This window comes from Dendropsophus ebraccatus, chromosome 1 (assembly GCF_027789765.1).
Source record: "Dendropsophus ebraccatus isolate aDenEbr1 chromosome 1, aDenEbr1.pat, whole genome shotgun sequence".
Lineage (NCBI taxonomy): Eukaryota > Metazoa > Chordata > Amphibia > Anura > Hylidae > Dendropsophus > Dendropsophus ebraccatus.
Genome location: NC_091454.1, coordinates 1,982,702 through 2,009,990, shown reverse-complemented (window position 1 = coordinate 2,009,990; position 27,289 = coordinate 1,982,702). Strand labels below are relative to the sequence as shown.

The 27,289-nt window shown below is 47.6% G+C and overlaps 1 protein-coding gene across 1 annotated transcript in view; it reads right to left on the bottom strand.

Annotated features, from left to right (window-relative positions):
* Positions 1 to 22,156: 22,156 nt before the first annotated feature.
* The window catches only part of LOC138786709 (solute carrier organic anion transporter family member 1A2-like), a 47,911-nt gene continuing 42,778 nt past the window's right edge, over positions 22,157 to 27,289 (bottom strand). Inside the window, exons 13-15 of the mRNA XM_069963708.1 lie at positions 23,231 to 23,295; positions 22,988 to 23,105; positions 22,157 to 22,524 (exon numbers count right to left, since the gene is read on the bottom strand). Of these exons, the coding sequence (XP_069819809.1) occupies positions 22,413 to 22,524; positions 22,988 to 23,105; positions 23,231 to 23,295 (295 nt within the window). The 3' untranslated portion in view covers positions 22,157 to 22,412. The remainder of the gene's footprint in view (positions 22,525 to 22,987; positions 23,106 to 23,230; positions 23,296 to 27,289) is intronic.

Below are 27,289 nucleotides of genomic sequence, written 5' to 3'. Positions count from 1 at the left end.
CATACTGTTTCTAAGCAAACCCACTAATATTGCCAATACTACCAGTATATAAGTAACAAATAATATCACCACACCATGAGCACAGCCAATACCACCACATAATGACTAATACCGCTACACTGTGACTGAACACAATCCACTATATAAAACACTAATATTACCAATAATACGAGTAATACCATCACACCATGCCCACTACCCTCAGCATACGGTGACTGGATACCACTATACTGGCACCAAATAACAGCCACCATATAAAGACCAATATTCTCCCAAAGCAGTGACCATAGAACACAGGTGTCACACTCCGTCCCTCCAGCTGTTACAGAACTACAAATACCATCACGACTGGACAGCTAAAGCATGACGGGAATTGTAGTTTTGCAACACCTGGAGGGCCTGAGTGTGACACCCCTGATACCGAGGTAGATCCCAGCTGTGTAAAGGTTCTGCAGACCTTATAAGTGATTATAGTGCAATTACATCCTGTCACTCACAGTAGGCGTCTTCTCTGCATGAAGAGACGTCCACTTTTCCTTTTCTTCTCCATCTGGCTCCGGCCATCATGAAGGCTTCTCTGGCCATGACTCCTCTCCACGGGATCTGTCAGACAGACATTTTAGGCTTCTTGCTCCAGCAACATCTTCCTCTATACATCCTCATCTATACATCCCTCCATATATAATAGGCTCCCCTCCCCCACTGCACATCTCTCCATATAGAATAGCCCCCCTGCTGTACATCCCCCCCATATAGAATAGCCCCCCGTGCATCCCCCAATATAGAATAGCCCCTTCTGCATCCCCAATATAGAATAGCCCCCCCGTGCACCCCCCAATATAGAATAGCCCCCCTGCATCCCCCAATATAGATTAGCCCCCCCTGAACATCCCCCCATATAGAATAGCCCTCTAAGCATCCCCCCATATAGAATAGCCCCCCTGAACATCCCCCCATATAGAATAGCCCTCTGAGCATCCCCCCATATAGAATAGCCCTCTGAGCATCCCCCCATATAGAATATTGCCCGTTTGCAAACCGTTCCCATTGAATAAGACGTCGTTCGGTTGTTCGCAGTAGAATACCCCCGTGCATCCCCCCAATATAGAATAGCCTCCCCCTGTGCCTCCCCCCCAATATAGAATAGCCTCCCCCTGTGCCTCCCCCCCCCCAATATAGAATACCCTTCCCCTGTGCCTCCCCCCAATATAGAATACCCTTCCCCTGTGCCTCCCCCCAATATAGAATAGCCCCCCCTCTGTGCCTCTCCCCCCAATATAGAATAGCCCCCCCCCCCCCGTGCCTCCCCCCCACCATGGCTACATGTTAAGGGGTTAAAAAAAAAACACACATTCTCACCTGTCACCTCGCTCCCGGCAGCTTCATCCTTCCGGTCCCGGATCTTCAGTCTGCAGCCTCTTCTCCCTGCTGCAGCGCGGCGGCGGCGTCTCTTCTCACAGGTCCTCAGCGGCGCGTCAGGGAAGTGACGTCAGCCGCTGGGGTCCTGTCAGAGGTGCCTGCAGACGTGCCTGCGCGCGGCACGTCTGCAGCCCCGGGCCGGCCCTGACACCTTCCAGCTAGGAAGACTGGCCGGCCACAGGAGTGACTGGCAGGGCCGGGGGCCAATGGCTCCCTGGCTCTGTCAGTCAGAGGCAGAGTGCGGCCGCTGCAAACTGTGAGCGTTCATCTTGAACGCTCACAGTTAAAGGGCCAGGGCGCCGGCTCTCTGCAGAGGCTGAATGAATAGCGCAGCGGCCGGCTGCGCTATTCTTGCAGCCACTGCTGGGGGCCGGCGCACATGGGGGCCAGGAACGGCGGCCCCCGGATTGGTAATACTGGCAGCCCAGTGGGCATTTGCCCGCTTTGCCAGATTACCAATCCGGGCCTGGAGAAGGGTCAGAAATGAAGTTAGTATATGCGCTCCGCAAAGATTGACTAAATTGCAGTATTTTCCTAATGAATTAGTTTCTTTTGGGATGAGACATAGGCCATAATACGACCTCTGACCACCGCTTTCCCCGCATCCCAAAATAGTTGGGGACAACTAATATGTTCCGCATTTGTTGTTTTGTATTCCAGCCACCACCCACGTATTATATCCCTGAAGGATTCACTGTTTGCTAGATACATAGGGAATTTCCATTGGAAGTCTGTGCCCGTGATGATGGAATCTGATAATGTCACACACAAGGGTGAGTGGTCTGAAATGACCATGTCCCCAATCTCATCATGTAAAACTCTGGACAGCAAGGATCCCGAAGCCAGGACACCATCTATGCAGGACCACGAGTCATGAACGTGTGAATAGTGTGAGTATGCTCTGTCATCCGGGTGTAGATGTCTCCATGTATCTATCAACCGGGTATTTGCAAGAAAATGACCATAGATGATGTCATTGGCTGCAGGATGGTCACCCCTTTTCTCTGTCTGTCTTCCCCAGTCCCCAGTCCCCAGTCAGAAGAAAAGAAGAAAGGGTTTGAAAAAATTGCTTATTAGAATCATTTGGCCCATATATATTGTGAATTGCGATCTTATCAGACATGTGGGTAGATAGGATTGAGCAGCGTCTCCCCTCATTGTCATGTGAAAGTAGTTGTTCCTCACCTTCATAATGCTTATTAACCAAGACAATAACTCCTGCCTTCCGATTGACCGCTGGTGACCCAAATACCTTTCCCACCCACAGCTTTTTCATCCTGTCAAAGTCACACGTTTCTAGATGGGTCTCCTGTAACAGAGCCACGTCCGGGCGCATCTTCTTAAGGTGCTTCAGCACCATCATTCATTTATGGGGCGAACGTAACCCCTTTACATTCCACGATACTAATCGCATGATTTGACAGGATAAAAAAGAAATAATCTTACGGCTCTCAAGGGTCTCCCCCGCAGGAATACTTCCCTCCCTTCCCTCCCTGGATCCCCCCCCCCCAACCAAGACAGACAAGACAAACTGGTTATCACTGAACACAAACATAGAATGAATAAACAAGGCGCTCTCCCTGTATTCAGGTCCCTGTCGCCACCACAGGGGGGAGAGACTTCGCCTCAAGACTCCCTTATTCCCATGTCGTGAGGACCAACTGCAAGTGTAGACTTATGGCCCTATTCCACGGAACGATTATCGTTCATAAACTCGCTCAAACGACCGCTCGTTAACGATAATCGTTCCGTTGAATTGATGAAAACGATCGAACGACTCGAGCAAAATGGTCGTTGAATCGTTCTCAAAAGTTTTTCAACATGTCGAAAAAAAATCGTTTGTCTTCCAACGATAATTCGCTAATCGTTTTGTTGAATTAGAAATCGTTAAATTGTTCGTAAAATGTGTCTAAAAACTTCTATTCCCCGCCTACATTATCATCCCGGCGAACGTTTTAACGATCATGTAACGACCGCAAAATAATCGTTATCGTTCACATTCCCACTAGATTGAATGTGTAATCGTTCGCAAAAAATAGTCGTTTATTGATCGTTAACGAGCGGTTGTTTGAGCGAGTTTATGAACGATAATCGTTCCGTGGAATAGGGCCATAACAGGTAGACTAATACCGTCAGTCTTATCATCATGTACTCAAAGTCTCACGGCAGACCGTCTGCCCTCTGATGGTGAAGAAACAAAACAGATAAGGATAACCCAACTAAATCAGTCCCTACTCAAGGGCGGGAATAAAACCTTTTTTCTTTTTTGGGGAGCTGGCGGCCCATCAACGTCTGTCCTTGCATGGTGCTCCAACGGTACGTCACAGGAAAAGTTCAGCGACTGTCCTGGTTTTTAGGTCAGCGGTAGAGAGGACCTGCGGCGTCGCTGTTCTTTTGGAGGGCTCAGTCCCGGGAACGGCCTTTGAGATCCCTCTGGTTCCCACTCTGGGCCTTGTGAGCCTCTGGGGCTCGGAGTGGATGAGTGTCGTCTGGGTGGCGCCATGCGGTCCCGGTGCTGTAAAGGGCGCGCCTGTAACAGGGGGGTTAGACCTTCCATGGCCTCCTCCGGAGAGCGATATGTAGAAAACGACCCATCATCAATATGGCTGGGTATATGAGAGCAAATCTCATCTGGCGGTTATGTAGGTTGGAGCAAATATAAGAGAAAGATCTCCTTTTTCGGGTAGTCTCCGCAGAGAAATCATTAAAAATGAGCAGTTTATGTCCTTGCATACGGAGATCATCTTTGCGGCGCCAAAAAGCTTGTAGTACCGCCATTTTGTCTGTATAGTTTAGGTATCGCACTATGACCTGGCGGGGTCTGTCTCTGTGTGCCAGCCCTGGCGCAATCCCTGCGACTGGTGCCGGCCGCATATCAGGACCCAGGCGATGAGCTCTTTCAGCGCGACAATCATGAGGTAGGTGTAATAGCCGTAGAATATCTATCTCACAGAGGCGCAACAAGACCTTTGCAGCCACACTTTCTGGCACTCCTAGTATACGCAGGTTCTTCCTGCGGGAACAGTCTTCCAAATCTTGCAGCTTCTCCCATAACTTTATATTATCACTCACCAGAGTTGCTGAGAGTCAGTGCTTTCCATTGCATCCTCCACGATCTGCAGCCGGGACTCTGCTTCCTCCAGCCGCTCTCCCTGCTTAGTCACGTCAGCCTGTAGCTGTTGCAGGGTGTCAGCTACCGTCTTAGCCAGCGCCTCCTGAATATTGGGGGCAATCTGTCGGGCTTCCTCCCTGGCGATCTGTTTGTAATTCACCTGGGCGAGAGGTTGTTCCTCCTCCAGCTCCGACACTTCCTCCTCAGATAACCCCGCGTCCTGCGAGCCGCCTGCGCCCGCCATCTTGGATCTGTGTGATCCCGTCTTTGCTTGCTTTCCGGGCGTCTTCTTATTGGATTTGACCTCCATTTTTTGCACGAAGCGGTCCATGCACCGTCAGGGTTACCCCTGTGAAGTTTGGGCCACCGCCGAGAAGATATTGCGGGTGTTTAGGGCTGATTTGCTTCAGAAGGACACGGAGTTGCACGCCTGTGCTTCCTCACTCCATGGCGCCGGAACCGGAAGCCCTTGTGCTTTCTTTTTGTTATTCTACTAAAGTCACAGCTGGCGGAAATTAGCTGCTAAGCAGGCGTGTTGGGTTAGTAAGGCGGACTTGCACGGTAGGAGTCTGTCGTCCGGCATACCCCTTTACACCCCTCGGTCTAAGAGTTCGGCACTACGTGCCCGGTTATTGGTTTGGTTTGAGAAATAATTCAAAGCTGTGACCGATCACCACCCAGCAAAAGTTATATCGGTGTCTGTGTCTATTCCTGGCAGCTATGCTTATTAATTATGGTTGCTCTTTGCTTTGGGTCTATGTGCAGTCTGGGGCTAAGTTCCCTAAATGTTGTATATTCAATCTGTCTGCCCCAGAACAAGAATCAATGCTCCAATATATACAGGGAAGCCTCCAGAAAGGGCATCTCCGGCCTTCAGTTTCCCCCATGGGTGCAGGGTGGTTCTTCATTAAAAAAAAAAGATGTCGGATTACGACCCTGTATTGATTACAGGGAACTTAGAATAACTAATAATAACTATAAAAGACGGGTACCCACTTCCTCTGATCCTGGGCCTGTTTAATCAGGAGGTGGGCGCCTGGTGGTTGTCATAAATCGGCCTGTGGTGCATACAACCTGATACAGATTAGAGAAGGGCACTTCAAATACCTTGCGATGCCCTTTGGTTTAAGTAACGCACCCGTGTTGTGAATGATATATTTCGAGACCTGATGGCCGTTTTGTTGTTGTTTATCTGGACGACACACCTATATTTTCCCCGGACTGGGGGTCACTGGAGGTATTGTCCAGACTGCGTCAAAATCAATGATGCGCTAAATTATCGAAATGTCTATTTTGGTGTTCAGGAGTTTGAATTCTAGGTTATATACTTACTCCCGATACTGTTCACATGGACCCCGGTGAAGTTTCTGCAGTTGTTGACTGAGCTAGTTCTGTCTCCAGGCATGGAACCATTCACCAACCTCAGGCCGGTAGCCTTCTTCTCCAGAAAGTTCTCCACTGCCAATTGTAATTACGATATATGGAACAGAGAGTTACTGGCCATCAAGTGGGCCTTTGAGGAGCGGAGACACTTTCTGGGGGGAGGTCACAAATCGTCCTGGCTCAAAGAATATTAAAGCCAATACCCTGTCTAGGAGTTTTGGTGCTGTGATGCCCCAGATAGAAAGCCTGGATCTATCCTCTCTCCAGGGGTGGTAGTGGCTGCCTCGTCTACTGATTTAATTTCTTCTATTCTGCCTTTTGAACATTTTTTGCCTGCAGCATTACCCTCTGACTAAATCATTGTTCCAAGTTATCTTCATCTAAATGTCCCAGAGGAGACCAGTCCTCTGTTTTGTCTGGTCATCCAGGCATCGCGGGCACTGGGTATCTGTTGTCTTGTACTTATTGGTGGCCGTCAGGGCAACAAGACGCAAGGGTGTTCGTCATGGCATATGATATCTGTGCTAGGGCCAAAGTCCCTCAGTCACTAACCGAGAATCTGTTACATCCCCATCCCCTACCCAGTAGGCCCTGGTCTCACAAATTGATGGACTTTGTCACGGATCTTCCTACCTTGAAGGAGAAATCTGTCATTTGGATCGTGGTAGATCGGTTTTCGGAAAGGTGCCATCTTCTTGCTCTGAAAAAAAATACCTAGTGCCAAGACTCTTGAAGAATTGTGTGTCCACCACATTCTCAGGTTGCATCGTATTCCATCTAATATTGTCACAGACATCTGCATGAAGAAGAGAACCAGGAACTGCACCAACACCTGCATGAAGAAGAGAACCAGGAACTGCACCAACACCTGTATGAAGAAGAGAACCAGGAACTGCACCAACACCTGTATGAAGAAGAGAACCAGGGACTGCACCAACACCTGTATGAAGGACACAACCAGGAACTGCACCAACACCTGTATGAAGAAGAGAACAAGGTACTGCACCAACACCTGTATGAAGAAGAGAACCAGGGACTGCACCAACACCTGTATGAAGGACACAACCAGGAACTGCACCAACACCTGTATGAAGAAGAGAACAAGGTACTGCACCAACACCTGTATGAAGAAGAGAACCAGGAACTGCACCAACACCTGCATGAAGAAGAGAACCAGGAACTGCACCAACACCTGTATGAAGAAGAGAACAAGGTACTGCACCAACACCTGTATGAAGAAGAGAACCAGGGACTGCACCAACACCTGTATGAAGAAGAGAACCAGGAACTGCACCAACACCTGTATGAAGAAGAGAACCAGGAACTGCACCAACACCTGTATGAAGAAGAGAACCAGGGACTGCACCAACACCTGCATGAAGAAGAGAATCAGGAACTGCACCAACACCTGCATGAAGGACACAACCAGGAACTGCACCAACACCTGTATGAAGGACACAACCAGGAACTGCACCAACACCTGTATGAAGAAGAGAACAAGGTACTGCACCAACACCTGTATGAAGAAGAGAACCAGGGACTGCACCAACACCTGTATGAAGAAGAGAACCAGGAACTGCACCAACACCTGTATGAAGAAGAGAACCAGGAACTGCACCAACACCTGTATGAAGAAGAGAACCAGGGACTGCACCAACACCTGCATGAAGAAGAGAATCAGGAACTGCACCAACACCTGCATGAAGGACACAACCAGGAACTGCACCAACACCTGTATGAAGAAGAGAACAAGGTACTGCACCAACACCTGTATGAAGAAGAGAACCAGGGACTGCACCAACACCTGTATGAAGAAGAGAACCAGGAACTGCACCAACACCTGTATGAAGGACACAACCAGGAACTGCACCAACACCTGTATGAAGAAGAGAACCAGGGACTGCACCAACACCTGTATGAAGAAGAGAACCAGGAACTGCACCAACACCTGTATGAAGAAGAGAACCAGGAACTGCACCAACACCTGTATGAAGAAGAGAACAAGGAACTGCACCAACACCTGTATGAAGAAGAGAACCAGGAACTGCACCAACACCTGCATGAAGGACACAACCAGGAAATGCACCAACACCTGTATGAAGAAGAGAACCAGGAACTGCACCAACACCTGCATGAAGAAGAGAACCAGGAACTGCACCAACACCTGTATGAAGGACACAACCAGGAACTGCACCAACACCTGCATGAAGGACACAACCAGGAACTGCACCAACACCTGCATGAAGAAGAGAACCAGGGACTGCACCAACACCTGTATGAAGAAGAGAACAAGGTACTGCACCAACACCTGCATGAAGGACACAACCAGGAACTGCACCAACACCTGTATGAAGAAGAGAACCAGGAACTGCACCAACACCTGCATGAAGAAGAGAATCAGGAACTGCACCAACACCTGCATGAAGGACACAACCAGGAAATGCACCAACACCTGTATGAAGAAGAGAACCAGGAACTGCACCAACACCTGTATGAAGGACACAACCAGGAACTGCACCAACACCTGCATGAAGGACACAACCAGGAACTGCACCAACACCTGCATGAAGAAGAGAACCAGGTATTGCACCAACACCTGTATGAAGGACACAACCAGGAACTGCACCAACACCTGCATGAAGAAGAGAACCAGGGACTGCACCAACACCTGTATGAAGAAGAGAACCAGGAACTGCACCAACACCTGTATGAAGAAGAGAACCAGGTATTGCACCAACACCTGTATGAAGAAGAGAACCAGGAACTGCACCAACACCTGCATGAAGAAGAGAACCAGGAACTGCACCAACACCTGCATGAAGAAGAGAACCAGGTATTGCACCAACACCTGTATGAAGGACACAACCAGGAACTGCACCAACACCTGCATGAAGAAGAGAACCAGCAACTGCACCAACACCTGTATGAAGAAGAGAACCAGGAACTGCACCAACACCTGTATGAAGAAGAGAACCAGGAAATGCACCAATGCATGTATGAAGAAGAGAACCAGGGACTGCACCAACACCTGCATGAAGGACACAACCAGGAACTGCACCAACACCTGCATGAAGAAGAGAACCAGCAACTGCACCAACACCTGCATGAAGAAGAGAACCAGGAACTGCACCAACACCTGCATGAAGAAGAGAACCAGGAACTGCACCAACACCTGTATGAAGAAGAGAACCAGGGACTGCACCAACACCTGTATGAAGAAGAGAACCAGGAACTGCACCAACACCTGCATGAAGGACACAACCAGGAACTGCACCAACACCTGCATGAAGAATAGAACCAGCAACTGCACCAACACCTGTATGAAGAAGAGAACCAGGAACTGCACCAACACCTGCATGAAGAAGAGAACAAGGTACTGCACCAACACCTGTATGAAGAAGAGAACAAGGTACTGCACCAACACCTGCATGAAGAAGAGAACAAGGTACTGCACCAACACCTGCATGAAGAAGAGAATCAGGAACTGCACCAACACCTGCATGAAGAAGAGAACCAGGAAATGCACCAATGCATGTATGAAGAAGAGAACCAGGAACTGCACCAACACCTGTATGAAGAAGAGAACAAGGTACTGCACCAACACCTGCATGAAGAAGAGAACCAGGAACTGCACCAACACCTGCATGAAGAAGAGAACCAGGAACTGCACCAACACCTGCATGAAGAAGAGAATCAGGAACTGCACCAACACCTGCATGAAGAAGAGAACCAGGAAATGCACCAATGCATGTATGAAGAAGAGAACCAGGGGACAGGACTGTTGATGAGGACAGGACTGTAGATCAGTGGTGTCATCCTTACTTAATCATGACAGATTGAACACTTTAAAAGGAGGCTGGTGCTTGGCATCATTGTTTCTCTTCTGTTACCATGGTTATCTCTAAAGAAACACGTGCAGTCATCATTGCACTGCACAAAAATGGCCGAACAGGGAAGAGTATCGCAGCTAGAAAGATTGCACCTCAGTCACCAATCTATCGCATCATCAAAAACTTCAAGGAGAGAGGTTCCATTGTTGCCAAAAAGGCTCCAGGGCGCCCAAGAAAGACCAGCAAGCACCAGGACCGTCTCTTAAAAGTGTTTCAGCTGCGAGATGGGGCTACCAGCAGTGCAGAGCTTGCTCAGGAATGGCAGCAGGCAGGTGTGAGGGCATCTGCACTGTGCACTGTGAGACTGCGGAGACTCCTGGAGCAAGGCCTGGTCTCATGGAGGGCAGCAAAGAAGCCACTTCTCTCCAGAAAAACATCAGGGACAGACTGATATTCTGCAAAAGGTCCAGGGAGAGGACTGCTGAGGACTGGGGGAAAGGTCCAGGGAGAGGACTGCTGAGGACTTGGGGAAAGGTACAGGGAGTGGACTGCTGAGGACTGGGGGAAAGGTCCAGGGAGTGGACCGCTGAGGACTGGGGGAAAGGTCCAGGGAGCAGACTGCTGAGGACTGGGGGAAAGGTGCAGGGAGTGGACTGCTGAGGACTGGGGGAAAGGTCCAGGGAGCGGACTGCTGAGGACTGGGGGAAAGGTCCAGGGAGAGGACTGCTGAGGACTGGGGGAAAGTCATTGTCTCTGATGAATCCCCTTTCCGATTGTTTGGGACATCTGGGAAACAGCTTTTTGGGAGAAGACGAGGTGAGCGCTACCACCAGACTTGTCTCATGCCGACTGTAATCGCCATCCTGAAACCATTCATGTGTGGGGTCGCTTCTCAGCCAAGGGAATCGGCTCTCACAGTCTCATAGCCTAAAAACACGGCCATGAATAAAGAATGGGACCAGAACGTCCTCCAAGAGCAACTTCTCCCAACCGTCCAAGAGCAGTTTGGCCACCAGCAATGCCTTTCCAGCATGATGGAGCACCTTGCCATAAAGCAAAGGTGATAACTAAATGGCTCAGGGAACAAAACATAGAGATTTTGGGTCCATGGCCTGGAAACTCCCCAGATCTTAATCCCATTGAGAACTTGTGGTCAATCATCAAGAGACGGGTGGACAAACAAAAACCAACAAGTTCTGACAAAATGCGAGCATTGATTGTGCAAGAATGGACGGCTATCAGTCAGGATTTGGTCCAGAAGTTGTGTGAGAGCAGCCGGGGAGAATTGCAGAGGTCCTGAAGAAGAAGCCGCAACACTGCAAATATTATAGACTTGCTGCAGTCACTCATCTACCTGTCAGTATAAGATTCTGTCACTAATAATATGATTGTAATTATATTTCTGTATGTGATAAAAACATCTGACAAACACACAGAAACACCAGAGGGCAGAGGATCATGGGAAATAGAAGATTTGTGTCATTCTCAAAACTTTTGGCCATGACTGTATCAATGTAATAAGGAGGAGAAATAGAAACACTAGAATTATACAAAGTGCTGTGTTACAGTGTAATCTCTCCGTCCCTGTGCAGCTAAGTGTTGTAACCGCAGGGTTGGTAATGTCCTGTCGGGGTTAGCTTAGAGGTGTTGTGGCTGCTCGGTGGTTGTAGGGTCACTTGGGCACAGTAGCCTGGAGTGTGGTTGTCACCCTCCCCTGTTCAGACGGGCTTCGGTTCTGGATCAGATCTGGATAGCCCAAGTGTACGCTGGTGTGCTGGTGCAAAATGATAGACAGAATAACCAGAATAACGTCCATTTATTTAGTGCTTCAGTGCAATACACAAAAAATTATCGCTTCGATAACTGCAGGTGCAGTTGAGAGACAGAAGAAGTGGTGGTCTGTGGAAAAGAAGATAGTAGAGGAGTGTCTTGAGGGCCCTGTCCAATGTAGCACTGTACTCTGCCGGGATAACGTAGCTGAGAGTTGTTGAGAAGAGAAGATATTCGTACTCACATTTACTGACTGCCTAAGCCCTAGAGTGTCCAGGTACCCGTCCTGACAGGTTAGTATGAGGCCCCAGGTCCCTGCGCTGGCAGAAGTAGACTTCCAGAACATTTCCAGTATAGCTGTGCGTCACGCAGTGGAATACGTAGGCTAATTGTACTTAGGCACTGATCCCAGTGGAACAAACTGGACACAGGTCACTGCCCTGTACTGTGTAGAGAGTATCGCTGGCACAGGACTGCTTCTGCCATGAGGCAGAATGAGCTTATTCCCTCAGGCAGCAGATTCTTTGCTCCACTAGGGCGCGGCACAAGCCCTTACTTTCAGTCTGTAAGTCGCAAGATCTCTGGTTATCTTTCCACTTGCATCTGGTCTGCAGGCAGCGCACCAGGCACCCCTGCCTCTTCAGACCCCTCTGCCCCCTCCTCAGGCCCCCTCTCCCTAGCTCAGTGATGGACAGCCTGGTCACTGGGGGCGGCTATCTGACCTTACTACAGTGGTACCTTGGTTTAAGAGCTCACAGTTTTTTTAAATAGTAACTTTGTGTACGAACTTCCCATTTCATTTCTCGCCTAAGGCAGCAGAAAATCTAGAATTGGCCCTGCCCTGTCATTGGCAAGGTGATCCTCAGAGGACATCCTTTTTTCCTGAGGGGTCTAGCACTGCATGCCTGAGGAAGCTTGCTTCGCAAAGAAGACGACTAGCTCACTCAGTCTTCAACTCCTGACCAACCAGAAACTAACTAACCCCTCCCACAGGGAGATAACTAACTCCTCCTACCAGGAACTAACCCCTCCCACCAAGAACTAACCAACCCCTCCTAACAGTAACTAACCCCTCCTACCAGGAACTAACCCCTCCCACCAGGAACTAAGTAACCCCTCCCACCAAGAACTAACTAACCCCTCCCACCAGGAACTAACTCCTCATACCAGGAACTAACTAACCCCTTCCACAGGGAACTAACTACCCCCTCCTACCAGGAACTAACTAACCCCTCCCACCAGGAACTAACTCCTCATACCAGGAACTAACTAACCCCTTCCACAGGGAACTAACTACCCCCTCCTACCAGGAACTAACCCCTCCCAACAGGAACAAAAGAACTTAGGGGCACACCTGTGCTGGGACACTACAGAAGTGCTTGGTGTAACCCCTTCCTTGCTGTGCTGCAGTGTGATTTCTTCCCTTTGCACCTCAATGCTTGGTGTAACCCTATCTCTGCTGGGCTGCAGTTTAATCTCCCCTTACCTGTGCAGCTTAGTGCTTACTGTAATTCATTCCTTGATGTGCTGCTGTGTGCTCTCCCTGTCCCAGTGAAGCTCGGTGCATGGTGTAACCCCTTACTTGCTGTATTGCAGAGTGATCTCCTCTCTGCAGCTCAGTTCTTGGGGTAACCCATTCCTTGCTGTGCTGCAGTGTGATCTCCCCTTTCCTGTACAGGTGAGTGCTTGGTGTAACCCCTTCCTTGCTTTGTTACAAAGGGAAGAAGACATCCTACTGCAGCACAGTTCTTGCTGTAACCCTGTCCTTTATGTGCTGCCTTGTGCTCTCCTCTTCTCTGTGAAGACCACAACAGGAGGCATTATTACTATATGGAGGGTACAGCAGGGGGCATTATTACTATATGAAGGGCACAGCAGGGGACATTATTACTATATGAAGGGCACAGCAGGGGACATTAATACTGTATGGGGGCACAGCAGGAGACATTATTACTATATGAAGGGCACAGCAGGGGACATTAATACTATATGGGGGCACAGCAGGAGACATTATTACTATATGGAGGGTACAGCAGGGGACATTATTACTATATGGAGGGTACAGCAGGGGACATTATTACTATATGGAGGGTACAGCAGGGGACATTATTACTATATGGAGGGCACAGTAGGGGACATTATTACTATATGGGGGGCACAGCAGGGGACATTATTACTATATGGAGGGCACAGTAGGGGACATTATTACTATATGGAGGGTACAGCAGGGGACATTAATACTATATGGAGGGCACAGCAGGGGACATTAATACTATATGGGGGCACAGCAGGAGACATTATTACTATATGGAGGGTACAGCAGGGGACATTAATACTATATGGAGGGCACAGTAGGGGACATTATTGCTATATCGGGGCACAGCGTGGGATCTTACATACAGGGGACAACCCACTTACCAACTCATTTTCTTGCCCATGACCCCAAACAGCAGAATGACTTCAGTTTAGACCCTATAGGAAGGAGAAAGGGAGGGGAGTTGCTGGATATGTGCAGAGCCTGAGAGGTTTATCTGGCAGGTTCATCCTCGTGGTCCGGGCCAGATGGAAAGGAAAAGGTGGCACCTTAGATCAAAGACTCACACCTGTAAGTCACCAAACCTCAGCAGTTATCAATAGCACATCAGGTATCATACTCCAGAGCTGCACTCACTATTCTGCTGTTACATTATGTCTTATTCTCCAGAGCTGCACTCACTATTCTGTTTTCCATTTGAAGGCCATTATCCTCAGTGCGAGGTGGTCGGGTGATAAAAGTGCCACCTCAGGGTCAGGGCCAGGATAGTCATAGATTCTCATATTTTGCAGATCTTCTTATTTTTGTGATGTTGCTGCAAGAAATCCTCGATGACAGATGGAAGGTTCGATGTCTTTCTTTAACCCCTTCAGGACAGAGCCTAAAATGGCCTTAAGGACCGAGCCAATTGTCACTTTTGCGTTTTCGTGGGTTCACACTATAGAATTCTCGCGGATAAACGCCGCGGAATTCCGTCGGCTGTCCGCGCGCACGGCCGTGCGCCTTTCCGTATTCCGCTATCTGCCGAAAGAAGTGATGATTACGCACGCTACGGTATATAATATGTTAATTAACTTTATTACTTTTTATGTGTTTTATGTATGAAATGGGAAGGGGGGGTGATTTACACTTATTATAGGAGGGGCTATGGGGCACTTTGTAATACACTTTTATAGTTCCCTTAGGGAACTATCACATTCATACATTAGATTATATACACTGATCCCTGATCCCGGATCAGTGTTATCTGTGATCTTCTGATTCAGAACACCGAACAGAAGACTGCGCGGAGGTAAGGAGAAGACCTCCGGCAGTCAGGAAATAAGTCCCAGGCAGTAAGGGTGTAAATGTATGCTCGTGGTCGCTAAGGGGTTAAATAGTATCTGGTGCACTGCTCTGTCCAATCACATTAGAGGGGACAGTGGTACAGTACATTAGGACAGTGGTACAGTACATTAGAGGGGACAGTGGTAGAGTACATTAGAGAGGGCAGTGGTACAGTACATTAGAGAGGACAGTGGTACAGTACATTAGAGAGGACAGTGGTACAGTACATTAGAGAGGACAGTGGTACAGTACATTAGAGGAGGGGGCAGTGGTACAGTACATTAGAGGACAGTGGTACAGTACATTAGGACAGTGGTACAGTACATTAGGACAGTGGTACAGTACATTAGAGGGGACAGTGGTACAGTACATTAGGACAGTGGTACAGTACATTAGAGAGGACAGTGGTACAGTACATTAGAGAGGACGGTGGTACAGTACATTAGAGGGGACAGTGGTACAGTACATTAGAGGGGACAGTGGTACAGTACATTAGAGAGGGCAGTGGTACAGTACATTAGAGAGGACAGTGGTACAGTACATTAGAGAGGACAGTGGTACAGTACATTAGAGGAGGGGGCAGTGGTACAGTACATTAGAGGACAGTGGTACATTACATTAGGACAGTGGTACAGTACATTAGAGAGGACAGTGGTACAGTACATTAGAGGACAGTGGTACTGTACCACTGTCCTCTAATGTACTGTACCACTGTCCTCTAATGTACTGTACCACTGTCCTCTCTAATGTACTGTACCACTGTCCCCTCTAATGTACTGTACCACTGTCCTCTCTAATGTACTGTACCACTGTCCTCTAATGTACTGTACCACTCTCCTCTCTAATGTACTGTACCACTGTCCTCTAATGTACTGTACCACTGCCCCCTCTAATGTACTGTACCACTGTCCTCTAATGTACTGTACCACTGTCCCCTCTAATGTACTGTACCACTGTCCTCTAATGTACTGTACCACTGTCCTCTCTAATGTACTGTACCACTGTCCCCTCTAATGTACTGTACCACTGTCCTCTAATGTACTGTACCACTGCCCCCTCTAATGTACTGTACCACTGCCCTCTCTAATGTACTGTATCACTGTCCCCTCTAATGTACTGTACCACTGCCCCCTCTAATGTACTGTACAACTGTCCCCTCTAATGTACTGTACCAATGTCCCCTCTAATGTACTGTACCACTGCCCCCCCTCTAATGTACTGTACCGCTGTCCTCTCTAATGTACTGTACCGCTGTCCTCTCTAATGTACTGTACCACTGTCCCCTCTAATGTACTGTACCACTGCCCTCTCTAATGTACTGTACCACTGGCTCTCCTATAATGTACTGTACCACTGTCCTCTCTAATGTACTGTACCACTGTCCTCTAATGTACTGTACCACTGTCCTCTAATGTAATATACCACTGTCCCCTCTAATGTACTGTACCACTGTCCTCTCTAATGTACTGTACCACTGTCCTCTAATGTACTGTACCACTGTCCTCTAATGTAATATACCACTGTCCCCTCTAATGTACTGTACCACTGTCCTCTCTAATGTACTGTACCACTGTCCTCTAATGTACTGTACCACTCTCCTCTCTAATGTACTGTACCACTGTCCTCTAATGTACTGTACCACTGCCCCCTCTAATGTACTGTACCACTGCCCTCTCTAATGTACTGTACCACTGTCCCCTCTAATGTACTGTACCACTGTCCCCTCTAATGTACTGTACCACTGTCCTCTAATGTACTGTACCACTGTCCTCTAATGTACTGTACCACTGTCCTCTAATGTAATATACCACTGTCCCCTCTAATGTACTGTACCACTGTCGTCTCTAATGTACTGTACCGCTGTCCTCTCTAATGTATTGTACCACTGTCCCCTCTAATGTACTGTACCACTGTCCCCTCTAATGTAATATACCACTGTCCCCTCTAATGTACTGTACCACTGTCCTCTCTAATATACTGTACCACTGTCCCCTCTAATGTACTGTACCACTGTCCTCTAATGTACTGTACCACTGTCCCCTCTAATGTACTGTACCACTGTCCCCTCTAATGTACTGTACCACTGTCCTCTCTAATGTACTGTACCACTGTCCTCTCTAATGTACTGTACCACTGTCCCCTCTAATGTACTGTACTACTGTCCTCTAATGTACTGTACCACTGTCCTCTAATGTACTGTACCACTATCCCCTCTAATGTACTGTACCACTGTCCTCTCTAATGTACTGTACCACTGTCCTCTCTAATGTACTGTACCACTGACCCCCCTAATGTACTGTACCGCTCTCCTCTCTAATGTACTGTACCACTGTCCCCTCTAATGTACTGTACCACTGCCCCCCCTAATGTACTGTACCACTGGCCTCTAATGTACTGTACCACTGTCCTCTCTAATGTACTGTACCACTGTCCTCTCTAATGTACTGTACCACTGTCCTCTAATGTACTGTACCACTGTCCTCTCTAATGTACTGTACCACTGTCCTCTAATGTACTGTACCACTGTCCCCTCTAATGTACTGTACCACTGTCCCCTCTAATGTACTGTACCACTGGCCTCTAATGTACTGTACCACTGTCCTCTCTAATGTACTGTACCACTGTCCTCTCTAATGTACTGTACCACTGTCCTCTAATGTACTGTACCACTGTCCCCTCTAATGTATTGTACCACTGTCCCCTCTAATGTACTGTACCACTGTCCTCTCTAATGTACTGTACCACTGCCCCCTCTAATGTACTGTACCACTGTCCTCTAATGTACTGTACCACTGTCCTCTCTAATGTACTGTACCACAGTACATTAGAGGAGGGGGCAGTGGTACAGTACATTAGAGGACAGTGGTACAGTACATTAGGACAGTGGTACAGTACATTAGGACAGTGGTACAGTACATTAGAGGGGACAGTGGTACAGTACATTAGGACAGTGGTACAGTACATTAGAGAGGACAGTGGTACAGTACATTAGAGAGGACGGTGGTACAGTACATTAGAGGGGACAGTGGTACAGTACATTAGAGGGGACAGTGGTACAGTACATTAGAGAGGGCAGTGGTACAGTACATTAGAGAGGACAGTGGTACAGTACATTAGAGAGGACAGTGGTACAGTACATTAGAGGAGGGGGCAGTGGTACAGTACATTAGAGGACAGTGGTACAGTACATTAGGACAGTGGTACAGTACATTAGGACAGTGGTACAGTACATTAGAGGACAGTAATGTACTGTACCACTGTCCTCTAATGTACTGTACCACTGCCCCCTCTAATGTACTGTACCACTGCCCTCTCTAATGTACTGTACCACTGTCCCCTCTAATGTACTGTACCACTGTCCTCTCTAATGTACTGTACCACTGTCCTCTAATGTACTGTACCACTCTCCTCTCTAATGTACTGTACCACTGTCCTCTAATGTACTGTACCACTGCCCCCTCTAATGTACTGTACCACTGTCCTCTAATGTACTGTACCACTGTCCCCTCTAATGTACTGTACCACTGTCCTCTAATGTACTGTACCACCGTCCTCTCTAATGTACTGTACCACTGTCCCCTCTAATGTACTGTACCACTGTCCTCTAATGTACTGTACCACTGCCCCCTCTAATGTACTGTACCACTGCCCTCTCTAATGTACTGTATCACTGTCCCCTCTAATGTACTGTACCACTGCCCCCTCTAATGTACTGTACAACTGTCCCCTCTAATGTACTGTACCAATGTCCCCTCTAATGTACTGTACCACTGCCCCCCCTCTAATGTACTGTACCGCTGTCCTCTCTAATGTACTGTACCACTGTCCCCTCTAATGTACTGTACCACTGCCCTCTCTAATGTACTGTACCACTGGCTCTCCTATAATGTACTGTACCACTGTCCTCTCTAATGTACTGTACCACTGTCCTCTAATGTACTGTACCACTGTCCTCTAATGTAATATACCACTGTCCCCTCTAATGTACTGTACCACTGTCCTCTCTAATGTACTGTACCACTGTCCTCTAATGTACTGTACCACTGTCCTCTAATGTAATATACCACTGTCCCCTCTAATGTACTGTACCACTGTCCTCTCTAATGTACTGTACCACTGTCCTCTAATGTACTGTACCACTCTCCTCTCTAATGTACTGTACCACTGTCCTCTAATGTACTGTACCACTGCCCCCTCTAATGTACTGTACCACTGCCCTCTCTAATGTACTGTACCACTGTCCCCTCTAATGTACTGTACCGCTGCCCCCTCTAATGTACTGTACCACTGTCCTCTCTAATGTACTGTTCCACTGTCCTCTAATGTACTGTACCACTGTCCCCTCTAATGTACTGTACCACTGTCCCCTCTAATGTACTGTACCACTGTCCTCTAATGTACTGTACCACTGTCCTCTAATGTACTGTACCACTGTCCTCTCTAATGTACTGTACCACCGTCCTCTAATGTACTGTACCACTGTCCTCTAATGTACTGTACCACTGTCCCCTCTAATGTACTGTACCACTGTCCTCTAATGTACTGTACCACTGTCCTCTAATGTACAGTACATTAGAGAGGACAGTGGTACAGTACATTAGAGGACAGTGGTACAGTACATTAGAGGGGACAGTGGTACTGTACCACTGTCCTCTAATGTACTGTACCACTGTCCTCTAATGTACTGTACCACTGTCCTCTAATGTAATATACCACTGTCCCCTCTAATGTACTGTACCACTGTCCCCTCTAATGTACTGTACCACTGTCCTCTAATGTACTGTACCACTGTCCTCTCTAGAGGGGACAGTGGTACAGTACATTAGAGAGGACAGTGGTACAGTACATTAGAGGACAGTGGTACAGTACATTAGAGGGGACAGTGGTACAGTACATTAATGTACTGTACCACTGTCCTCTAATGTACTGTACCACTGTCCTCTAATGTACTGTACCACTGTCCTCTAATGTAATATACCACTGTCCCCTCTAATGTACTGTACCACTGTCGTCTCTAATGTACTGTACCGCTGTCCTCTCTAATGTATTGTACCACTGTCCCCTCTAATGTACTGTACCACTGTCCCCTCTAATGTAATATACCACTGTCCCCTCTAATGTACTGTACCACTGTCCTCTCTAATATACTGTACCACTGTCCCCTCTAATGTACTGTACCACTGTCCTCTAATGTACTGTACCACTGTCCCCTCTAATGTACTGTACCACTGTCCCCTCTAATGTACTGTACCACTGTCCTCTCTAATGTACTGTACCACTGTCCTCTCTAATGTACTGTACCACTGTCCCTTCTAATGTACTGTACCACTGTCCTCTAATGTACTGTACCATTGTCCTCTAATGTACTGTACCACTATCCCCTCTAATGTACTGTACCACTGTCCTCTCTAATGTACTGTACCACTGTCCTCTCTAATGTACTGTACCACTGACCCCCCTAATGTACTGTACCGCTCTCCTCTCTAATGTACTGTACCACTGTCCCCTCTAATGTACTGTACCACTGCCCCCCCTAATGTACTGTACCACTGGCCTCTAATGTACTGTACCACTGTCCTCTCTAATGTACTGTACCACTGTCCTCTCTAATGTACTGTACCACTGTCCTCTAATGTACTGTACCACTGTCCCCTCTAATGTACTGTACCACTGTCCCCTCTAATGTACTGTACCACTGGCCTCTAATGTACTGTACCACTGTCCTCTCTAATGTACTGTACCACTGTCCTCTCTAATGTACTGTACCACTGTCCTCTAATGTACTGTACCACTGTCCCCTCTAATGTATTGTACCATTGTCTTCTCTAATGTACTGTACCACTGTCCTCTCTAATGTACTGTACCACTGCCCCCTCTAATGTACTGTACCACTGTCCTCTAATGTACTGTACCACTGTCCCCTCTAATGTACTGTACCACTGTCCCCTCTAATGTACTGTACCACTGTCCCCTCTAATGTACTGTACCACTGTCCTCTAATGTACTGTACCACTGTCCTCTAATGTACTGTACCACTGTCCTCTAATGTAATATACCACTGTCCCCTCTAATGTACTGTACCACTGTCGTCTCTAATGTACTGTACCGCTGTCCTCTCTAATGTATTGTACCACTGTCCCCTCTAATGTACTGTACCACTGTCCCCTCTAATGTAATATACCACTGTCCCCTCTAATGTACTGTACCACTGTCCTCTCTAATATACTGTACCACTGTCCCCTCTAATGTACTGTACCACTGTCCTCTAATGTACTGTACCACTGTCCCCTCTAATGTACTGTACCACTGTCCCCTCTAATGTACTGTACCACTGTCCTCTCTAATGTACTGTACCACTGTCCTCTCTAATGTACTGTACCACTGCCCCCTCTAATGTACTGTACCACTGTCCTCTAATGTACTGTACCACTGTCCCCTCTAATGTACTGTACCACTGTCCCCTCTAATGTACTGTACCACTGCCCCCTCTAATGTACTGTACCACTGTCCTCTAATGTACTGTACCACTGTCCTCTAATGTACTGTACCACCGTCCTCTCTAATGTACTGTACCACTGTCCTCTAATATACTGTACCACTGTCCCCTCTAATGTACTGTACCACTGTCCCCTCTAATGTACTGTACCACTGTCCTCTCTAATGTACTGTACCACTGTCCTCTCTAATGTACTGTACCACTGTCCTCTAATGTACTGTACCACTGTCCTCTCTAATGTACTGTACCACTGTCCCCTCTAATGTACTGTACCACTGTCCTCTCTAATGTACTGTACCACTGTCCTCTCTAATGTACTGTACCACTGTCCTCTAATGTACTGTACCACTGCCCCCCCTAATGTACCGTACCACTGTCCTCTCTAATGTACTGTACCACTGTCCCCTCTAATGTACTGTACCACTGTCCTCTAATGTACTCTACCACTGTCCCCTCTAATGTACTGTACCACTGTCCCCTCTAATGTACTGTACCACTGTCCTCTAATGTACTGTACCACTGTCCTCTAATGTACTGTACCACTGCCCTCTCTAATGTACTGTACCACTGTCCTCTCTAATGTACTGTACCACTGTCCTCTCTAATGTACTGTACCGCTGTACTGGGCTGGATGGGAGATGTGCTTGTGCAGTAGTTCTTCAGGTTCTCCCCAGCTTGGAGAATACTATAGTATATACTGCAGTGTGATATCGACCTCTAGTGGTGATCTGTAGGAATGACGCCCTCATAGTTTCAGCGGAGGTGAACAGAGAAGATGAGGAGGAGAAGGACCAATATTATTATTTATTTGTAGGGAAGTCACATACATAGGCTGAGATCACTTATAGATCTATAAGTGATCTCAGCCTTATTCCCCCGACCCTCCACAGCCCGCGGTCGTCCATTCCTTCCCGTCTTCTGACAGCAGATCCGCCATCTTGTACAAGTTTCTGATATAATGACCATGTGATGAGGAAGAGGAGAAGTGCGCAGCAGCTTCATCTGTGTACAGTGTATGGCTGCGTCCTGTGCTGGGGGTCACTACCTCCCACCCTGAGCCCGGGCCGCCGACCGTCTGAGGATGAGGAGGATGAAGATACAAGGGATGTACGAGACAAAGCGCAAGACTGTGGGAATCCCAATATACAGCACCCTGAAAGATAGAGAGCATGCATGTGAGGCAGGATGCAACAGCAGAATAGTGAGTGCAGCTCTGGAGGATGAGACATGATGTAACAGCAGAATAGTGAGCGCAGCTCTGGGGGATGAGACATGATGTAACAGCAGAATAGTGAGTGCAGCTCTGGGGGATGAGACATGATGTAACAGCAGAATAGTGAGTGCAGCTCTGGGGGATGAGACATGATGTAACAGCAGAATAGTGAGTGCAGCTCTGGAGGATGAGACATGATGTAACAGCAGAATAGTGAGTGCAGCTCTGGGGGATGAGACATGATGTAACAGCAGAATAGTGAGTGCAGCTCTGGAGGATGAGACATGATGTAACAGCAGAATAGTGAGTGCAGCTCTGGAGGATGTAACTGAGGATAGGTAATGCTGGAGATGTGCATGGCTGTATACAGATGGAGTCTGCAGGATTATATTAGGGTGGTTACCTATATGAGTCGGTGTCGTACATGCGGCAGGCCCCCGGCCCCCCACAGCTGTTGGTCCCCCACTTTATACAGGTTGTGTCTATTGCGGCTCCGTAATATATGGGGGATGGGATTCCTCCTGAAATGTAAAAGATTCCGGCCAAGAGGGTAAGAACATGTGATGAGACGCAGCAAAGCCACAAAGTGAGAACCACTGGCTGACACTCTGAGCGGAGGATTCTGGGAATGTTGGTGAGCACTTACCCAGAGCTCGAGCAGCCAAAAGATGGAGGCCGAGACCAAAAGACTTCTCCTCCGGGGTCAGAGTCCTAGAAGAGGAAAACTGTGAACACAGACACCTCAGGAGCTGGTTCCTTACTGTAAGAGCTGTGTATCTGTATAATAGACTCCCCAGGAGCTGGTTCCTTACTGTAAGAGCTGTGTATCTGTATATCAGACACCTCAGGAGCTGGATCCTTACTGTAAGAGCTGTGTATCTGTATATCAGACACCTCAGGAGCTGGTTCCTTACTGTAAGAGCTGTGTATCTGTATATCAGACACCTCAGGAGCTGGATCCTTACTGTAAGAGCTGTGTATCTGTATAATAGACTCCTCAGGAGCTGGATCCTTACTGTAAGAGCTGTGTATCTGTATAATAGACACCTCAGGAGCTGGTTCCTTACTGTAAGAGCTGTGTATCTGTATAATAGACACCTCAGGAGCTGGTTCCTTACTGTAAGAGCTGTGTATCTGTATAATAGACTCCTCAGGAGCTGGTTCCTTACTGTAAGAGCTGTGTATCTGTATAATAGACTCCCCAGGAGCTGGATCCTTACTGTAAGAGCTGTGTATCTGTATAATAGACTCCTCAGGAGCTGGTTCCTTACTGTAAGAGCTGTGTATCTGTATAATAGACTCCTCAGGAGCTGGTTCCTTACTGTAAGAGCTGTGTATCTGTATATCAGACACCTCAGGAGCTGGATCCTTACTGTAAGAGCTGTGTATCTGTATAATAGACTCCTCAGGAGCTGGATCCTTACTGTAAGAGCTGTGTATCTGTATAATAGACACCTCAGGAGCTGGTTCCTTACTGTAAGAGCTGTGTATCTGTATAATAGACACCTCAGGAGCTGGTTCCTTACTGTAAGAGCTGTGTATCTGTATATCAGACACCCCAGGAGCTGGTTCCTTACTGTAAGAGCTGTGTATCTGTATAATAGACTCCTCAGGAGCTGGTTCCTTACTGTAAGAGCTGTGTATCTGTATATCAGACACCCCAGGAGCTGGTTCCTTACTGTAAGAGCTGTGTATCTGTATAATAGACTCCTCAGGAGCTGGTTCCTTACTGTAAGAGCTGTGTATCTGTATATCAGACAGCTCAGGAGCTGGTTCCTTACTGTAAGAGCTGTGTATCTGTATAATAGACTCCTCAGGAGCTGGTTCCTTACTGTAAGAGCTGTGTATCTGTATAATAGACTCCTCAGGAGCTGGTTCCTTACTGTAAGAGCTGTGTATCTGTATAATAGACACCTCAGGAGCTGGTTCCTTACTGTAAGAGCTGTGTATCTGTATATCAGACACCTCAGGAGCTGGTTCCTTACTGTAAGAGCTGTGTATCTGTATATCAGACACCTCAGGAGCTGGTTCCTTACTGTAAGAGCTGTGTATCTGTATAATAGACTCCTCAGGAGCTGGTTCCTTACTGTAAGAGCTGTGTATCTGTATATCAGACACCTCAGGAGCTGGTTCCTTACTGTAAGAGCTGTGTATCTGTATAATAGACACCCCAGGAGCTGGTTCCTTACTGTAAGAGCTGTGTATCTGTATATCAGACACCCCAGGAGCTGGATCCTTACTGTAAGAGCTGTGTATCTGTATATCAGACACCCCAGGAGCTGGATCCTTACTGTAAGAGCTGTGTATCTGTATAATAGACTCCTCAGGAGCTGGTTCCTTACTGTAAGAGCTGTGTATCTGTATATCAGACACCCCAGGAGCTGGATCCTTACTGTAAGAGCTGTGTATCTGTATATCAGACACCCCAGGAGCTGGTTCCTTACTGTAAGAGCTGTGTATCTGTATATCAGACACCTCAGGAGCTGGTTCCTTACTGTAAGAGCTGTGTATCTGTATATCAGACACCTCAGGAGCTGGATCCTTACTGTAAGAGCTGTGTATCTGTATATCAGACACCTCAGGAGCTGGTTCCTTACTGTAAGAGCTGTGTATCTGTATAATAGATTCCTCAGGAGCTGGTTCCTTACTGTAAGAGCTGTGTATCTGTATAATAGACTCCTCAGGAGCTGGTTCCTTACTGTAAGAGCTGTGTATCTGTATATCAGACACCTCAGGAGCTGGTTCCTTACTGTAAGAGCTGTGTATCTGTATAATAGATTCCTCAGGAGCTGGTTCCTTACTGTAAGAGCTGTGTATCTGTATAATAGACTCCTCAGGAGCTGGTTCCTTACTGTAAGAGCTGTGTATCTGTATATCAGACACCTCAGGAGCTGGATCCTTACTGTAAGAGCTGTGTATCTGTATAATAGACACCTCAGGAGCTGGATCCTTACTGTAAGAGCTGTGTATCTGTATATCAGACACCCCAGGAGCTGGTTCCTTACTGTAAGAGCTGTGTATCTGTATATCAGACACCTCAGGAGCTGGTTCCTTACTGTAAGAGCTGTGTATCTGTATATCAGACACCTCAGGAGCTGGTTCCTTACTGTAAGAGCTGTGTATCTGTATATCAGACACCTCAGGAGCTGGTTCCTTACTGTAAGAGCTGTGTATCTGTATAATAGACTCCTCAGGAGCTGGTTCCTTACTGTAAGAGCTGTGTATCTGTATAATAGACTCCTCAGGAGCTGGTTCCTTACTGTAAGAGCTGTGTATCTGTATAATAGACTCCCCAGGAGCTGGTTCCTTACTGTAAGAGCTGTGTATCTGTATATCAGACACCTCAGGAGCTGGTTCCTTACTGTAAGAGCTGTGTATCTGTATAATAGACTCCTCAGGAGCTGGTTCCTTACTGTAAGAGCTGTGTATCTGTATAATAGACACCCCAGGAGCTGGTTCCTTACTGTAAGAGCTGTGTATCTGTATATCAGACACCTCAGGAGCTGGTTCCTTACTGTAAGAGCTGTGTATCTGTATAATACACACCTCAGGAGCTGGTTCCTTACTGTAAGAGCTGTGTATCTGTATAATAGACTCCTCAGGAGCTGGTTCCTTACTGTAAGAGCTGTGTATCTGTATATCAGACACCTCAGGAGCTGGTTCCTTACTGTAAGAGCTGTGTATCTGTATATCAGACACCTCAGGAGCTGGATCCTTACTGTAAGAGCTGTGTATCTGTATAATAGACTCCCCAGGAGCTGGTTCCTTACTGTAAGAGCTGTGTATCTGTATAATAGACTCCCCAGGAGCTGGATCCTTACTGTAAGAGCTGTGTATCTGTATAATAGACACCTCAGGAGCTGGATCCTTACTGTAAGAGCTGTGTATCTGTATATCAGACACTTCAGGAGCTGGTTCCTTACTGTAAGAGCTGTGTATCTGTATATCAGACACCTCAGGAGCTGGTTCCTTACTGTAAGAGCTGTGTATCTGTATAATACACACCTCAGGAGCTGGTTCCTTACTGTAAGAGCTGTGTATCTGTATAATAGACTCCTCAGGAGCTGGTTCCTTACTGTAAGAGCTGTGTATCTGTATAATAGACACCTCAGGAGCTGGTTCCTTACTGTAAGAGCTGTGTATCTGTATATCAGACACCTCAGGAGCTGGTTCCTTACTGTAAGAGCTGTGTATCTGTATATCAGACACCTCAGGAGCTGGTTCCTTACTGTAAGAGCTGTGTATCTGTATATCAGACACCTCAGGAGCTGGTTCCTTACTGTAAGAGCTGTGTATCTGTATATCAGACACCTCAGGAGCTGGTTCCTTACTGTAAGAGCTGTGTATCTGTATATCAGACACCTCAGGAGCTGGTTCCTTACTGTAAGAGCTGTGTATCTGTATAATAGACACCCCAGGAGCTGGTTCCTTACTGTAAGAGCTGTGTATCTCCCTCGGGGCCCATTCAGTGGCCCCACCTCCCCTTGATCCCGGTCCATTATTTAGTCATCTGCCACCGGTGCCCACTAGGGGCTGTATCCTGCAGTTGCCCCCGGGAGAGGTCATGTGACCGCACCTGATCAGCACCATGTGACCGGGCAGCAGAGGTCATGTGACCGCACCTGATCAGCACCATGTGACTAGGTAGCAGAGGTCATGTGACCGCACCTGATCAGCACCATGTGACCGGGCAGCAGAGGTCATG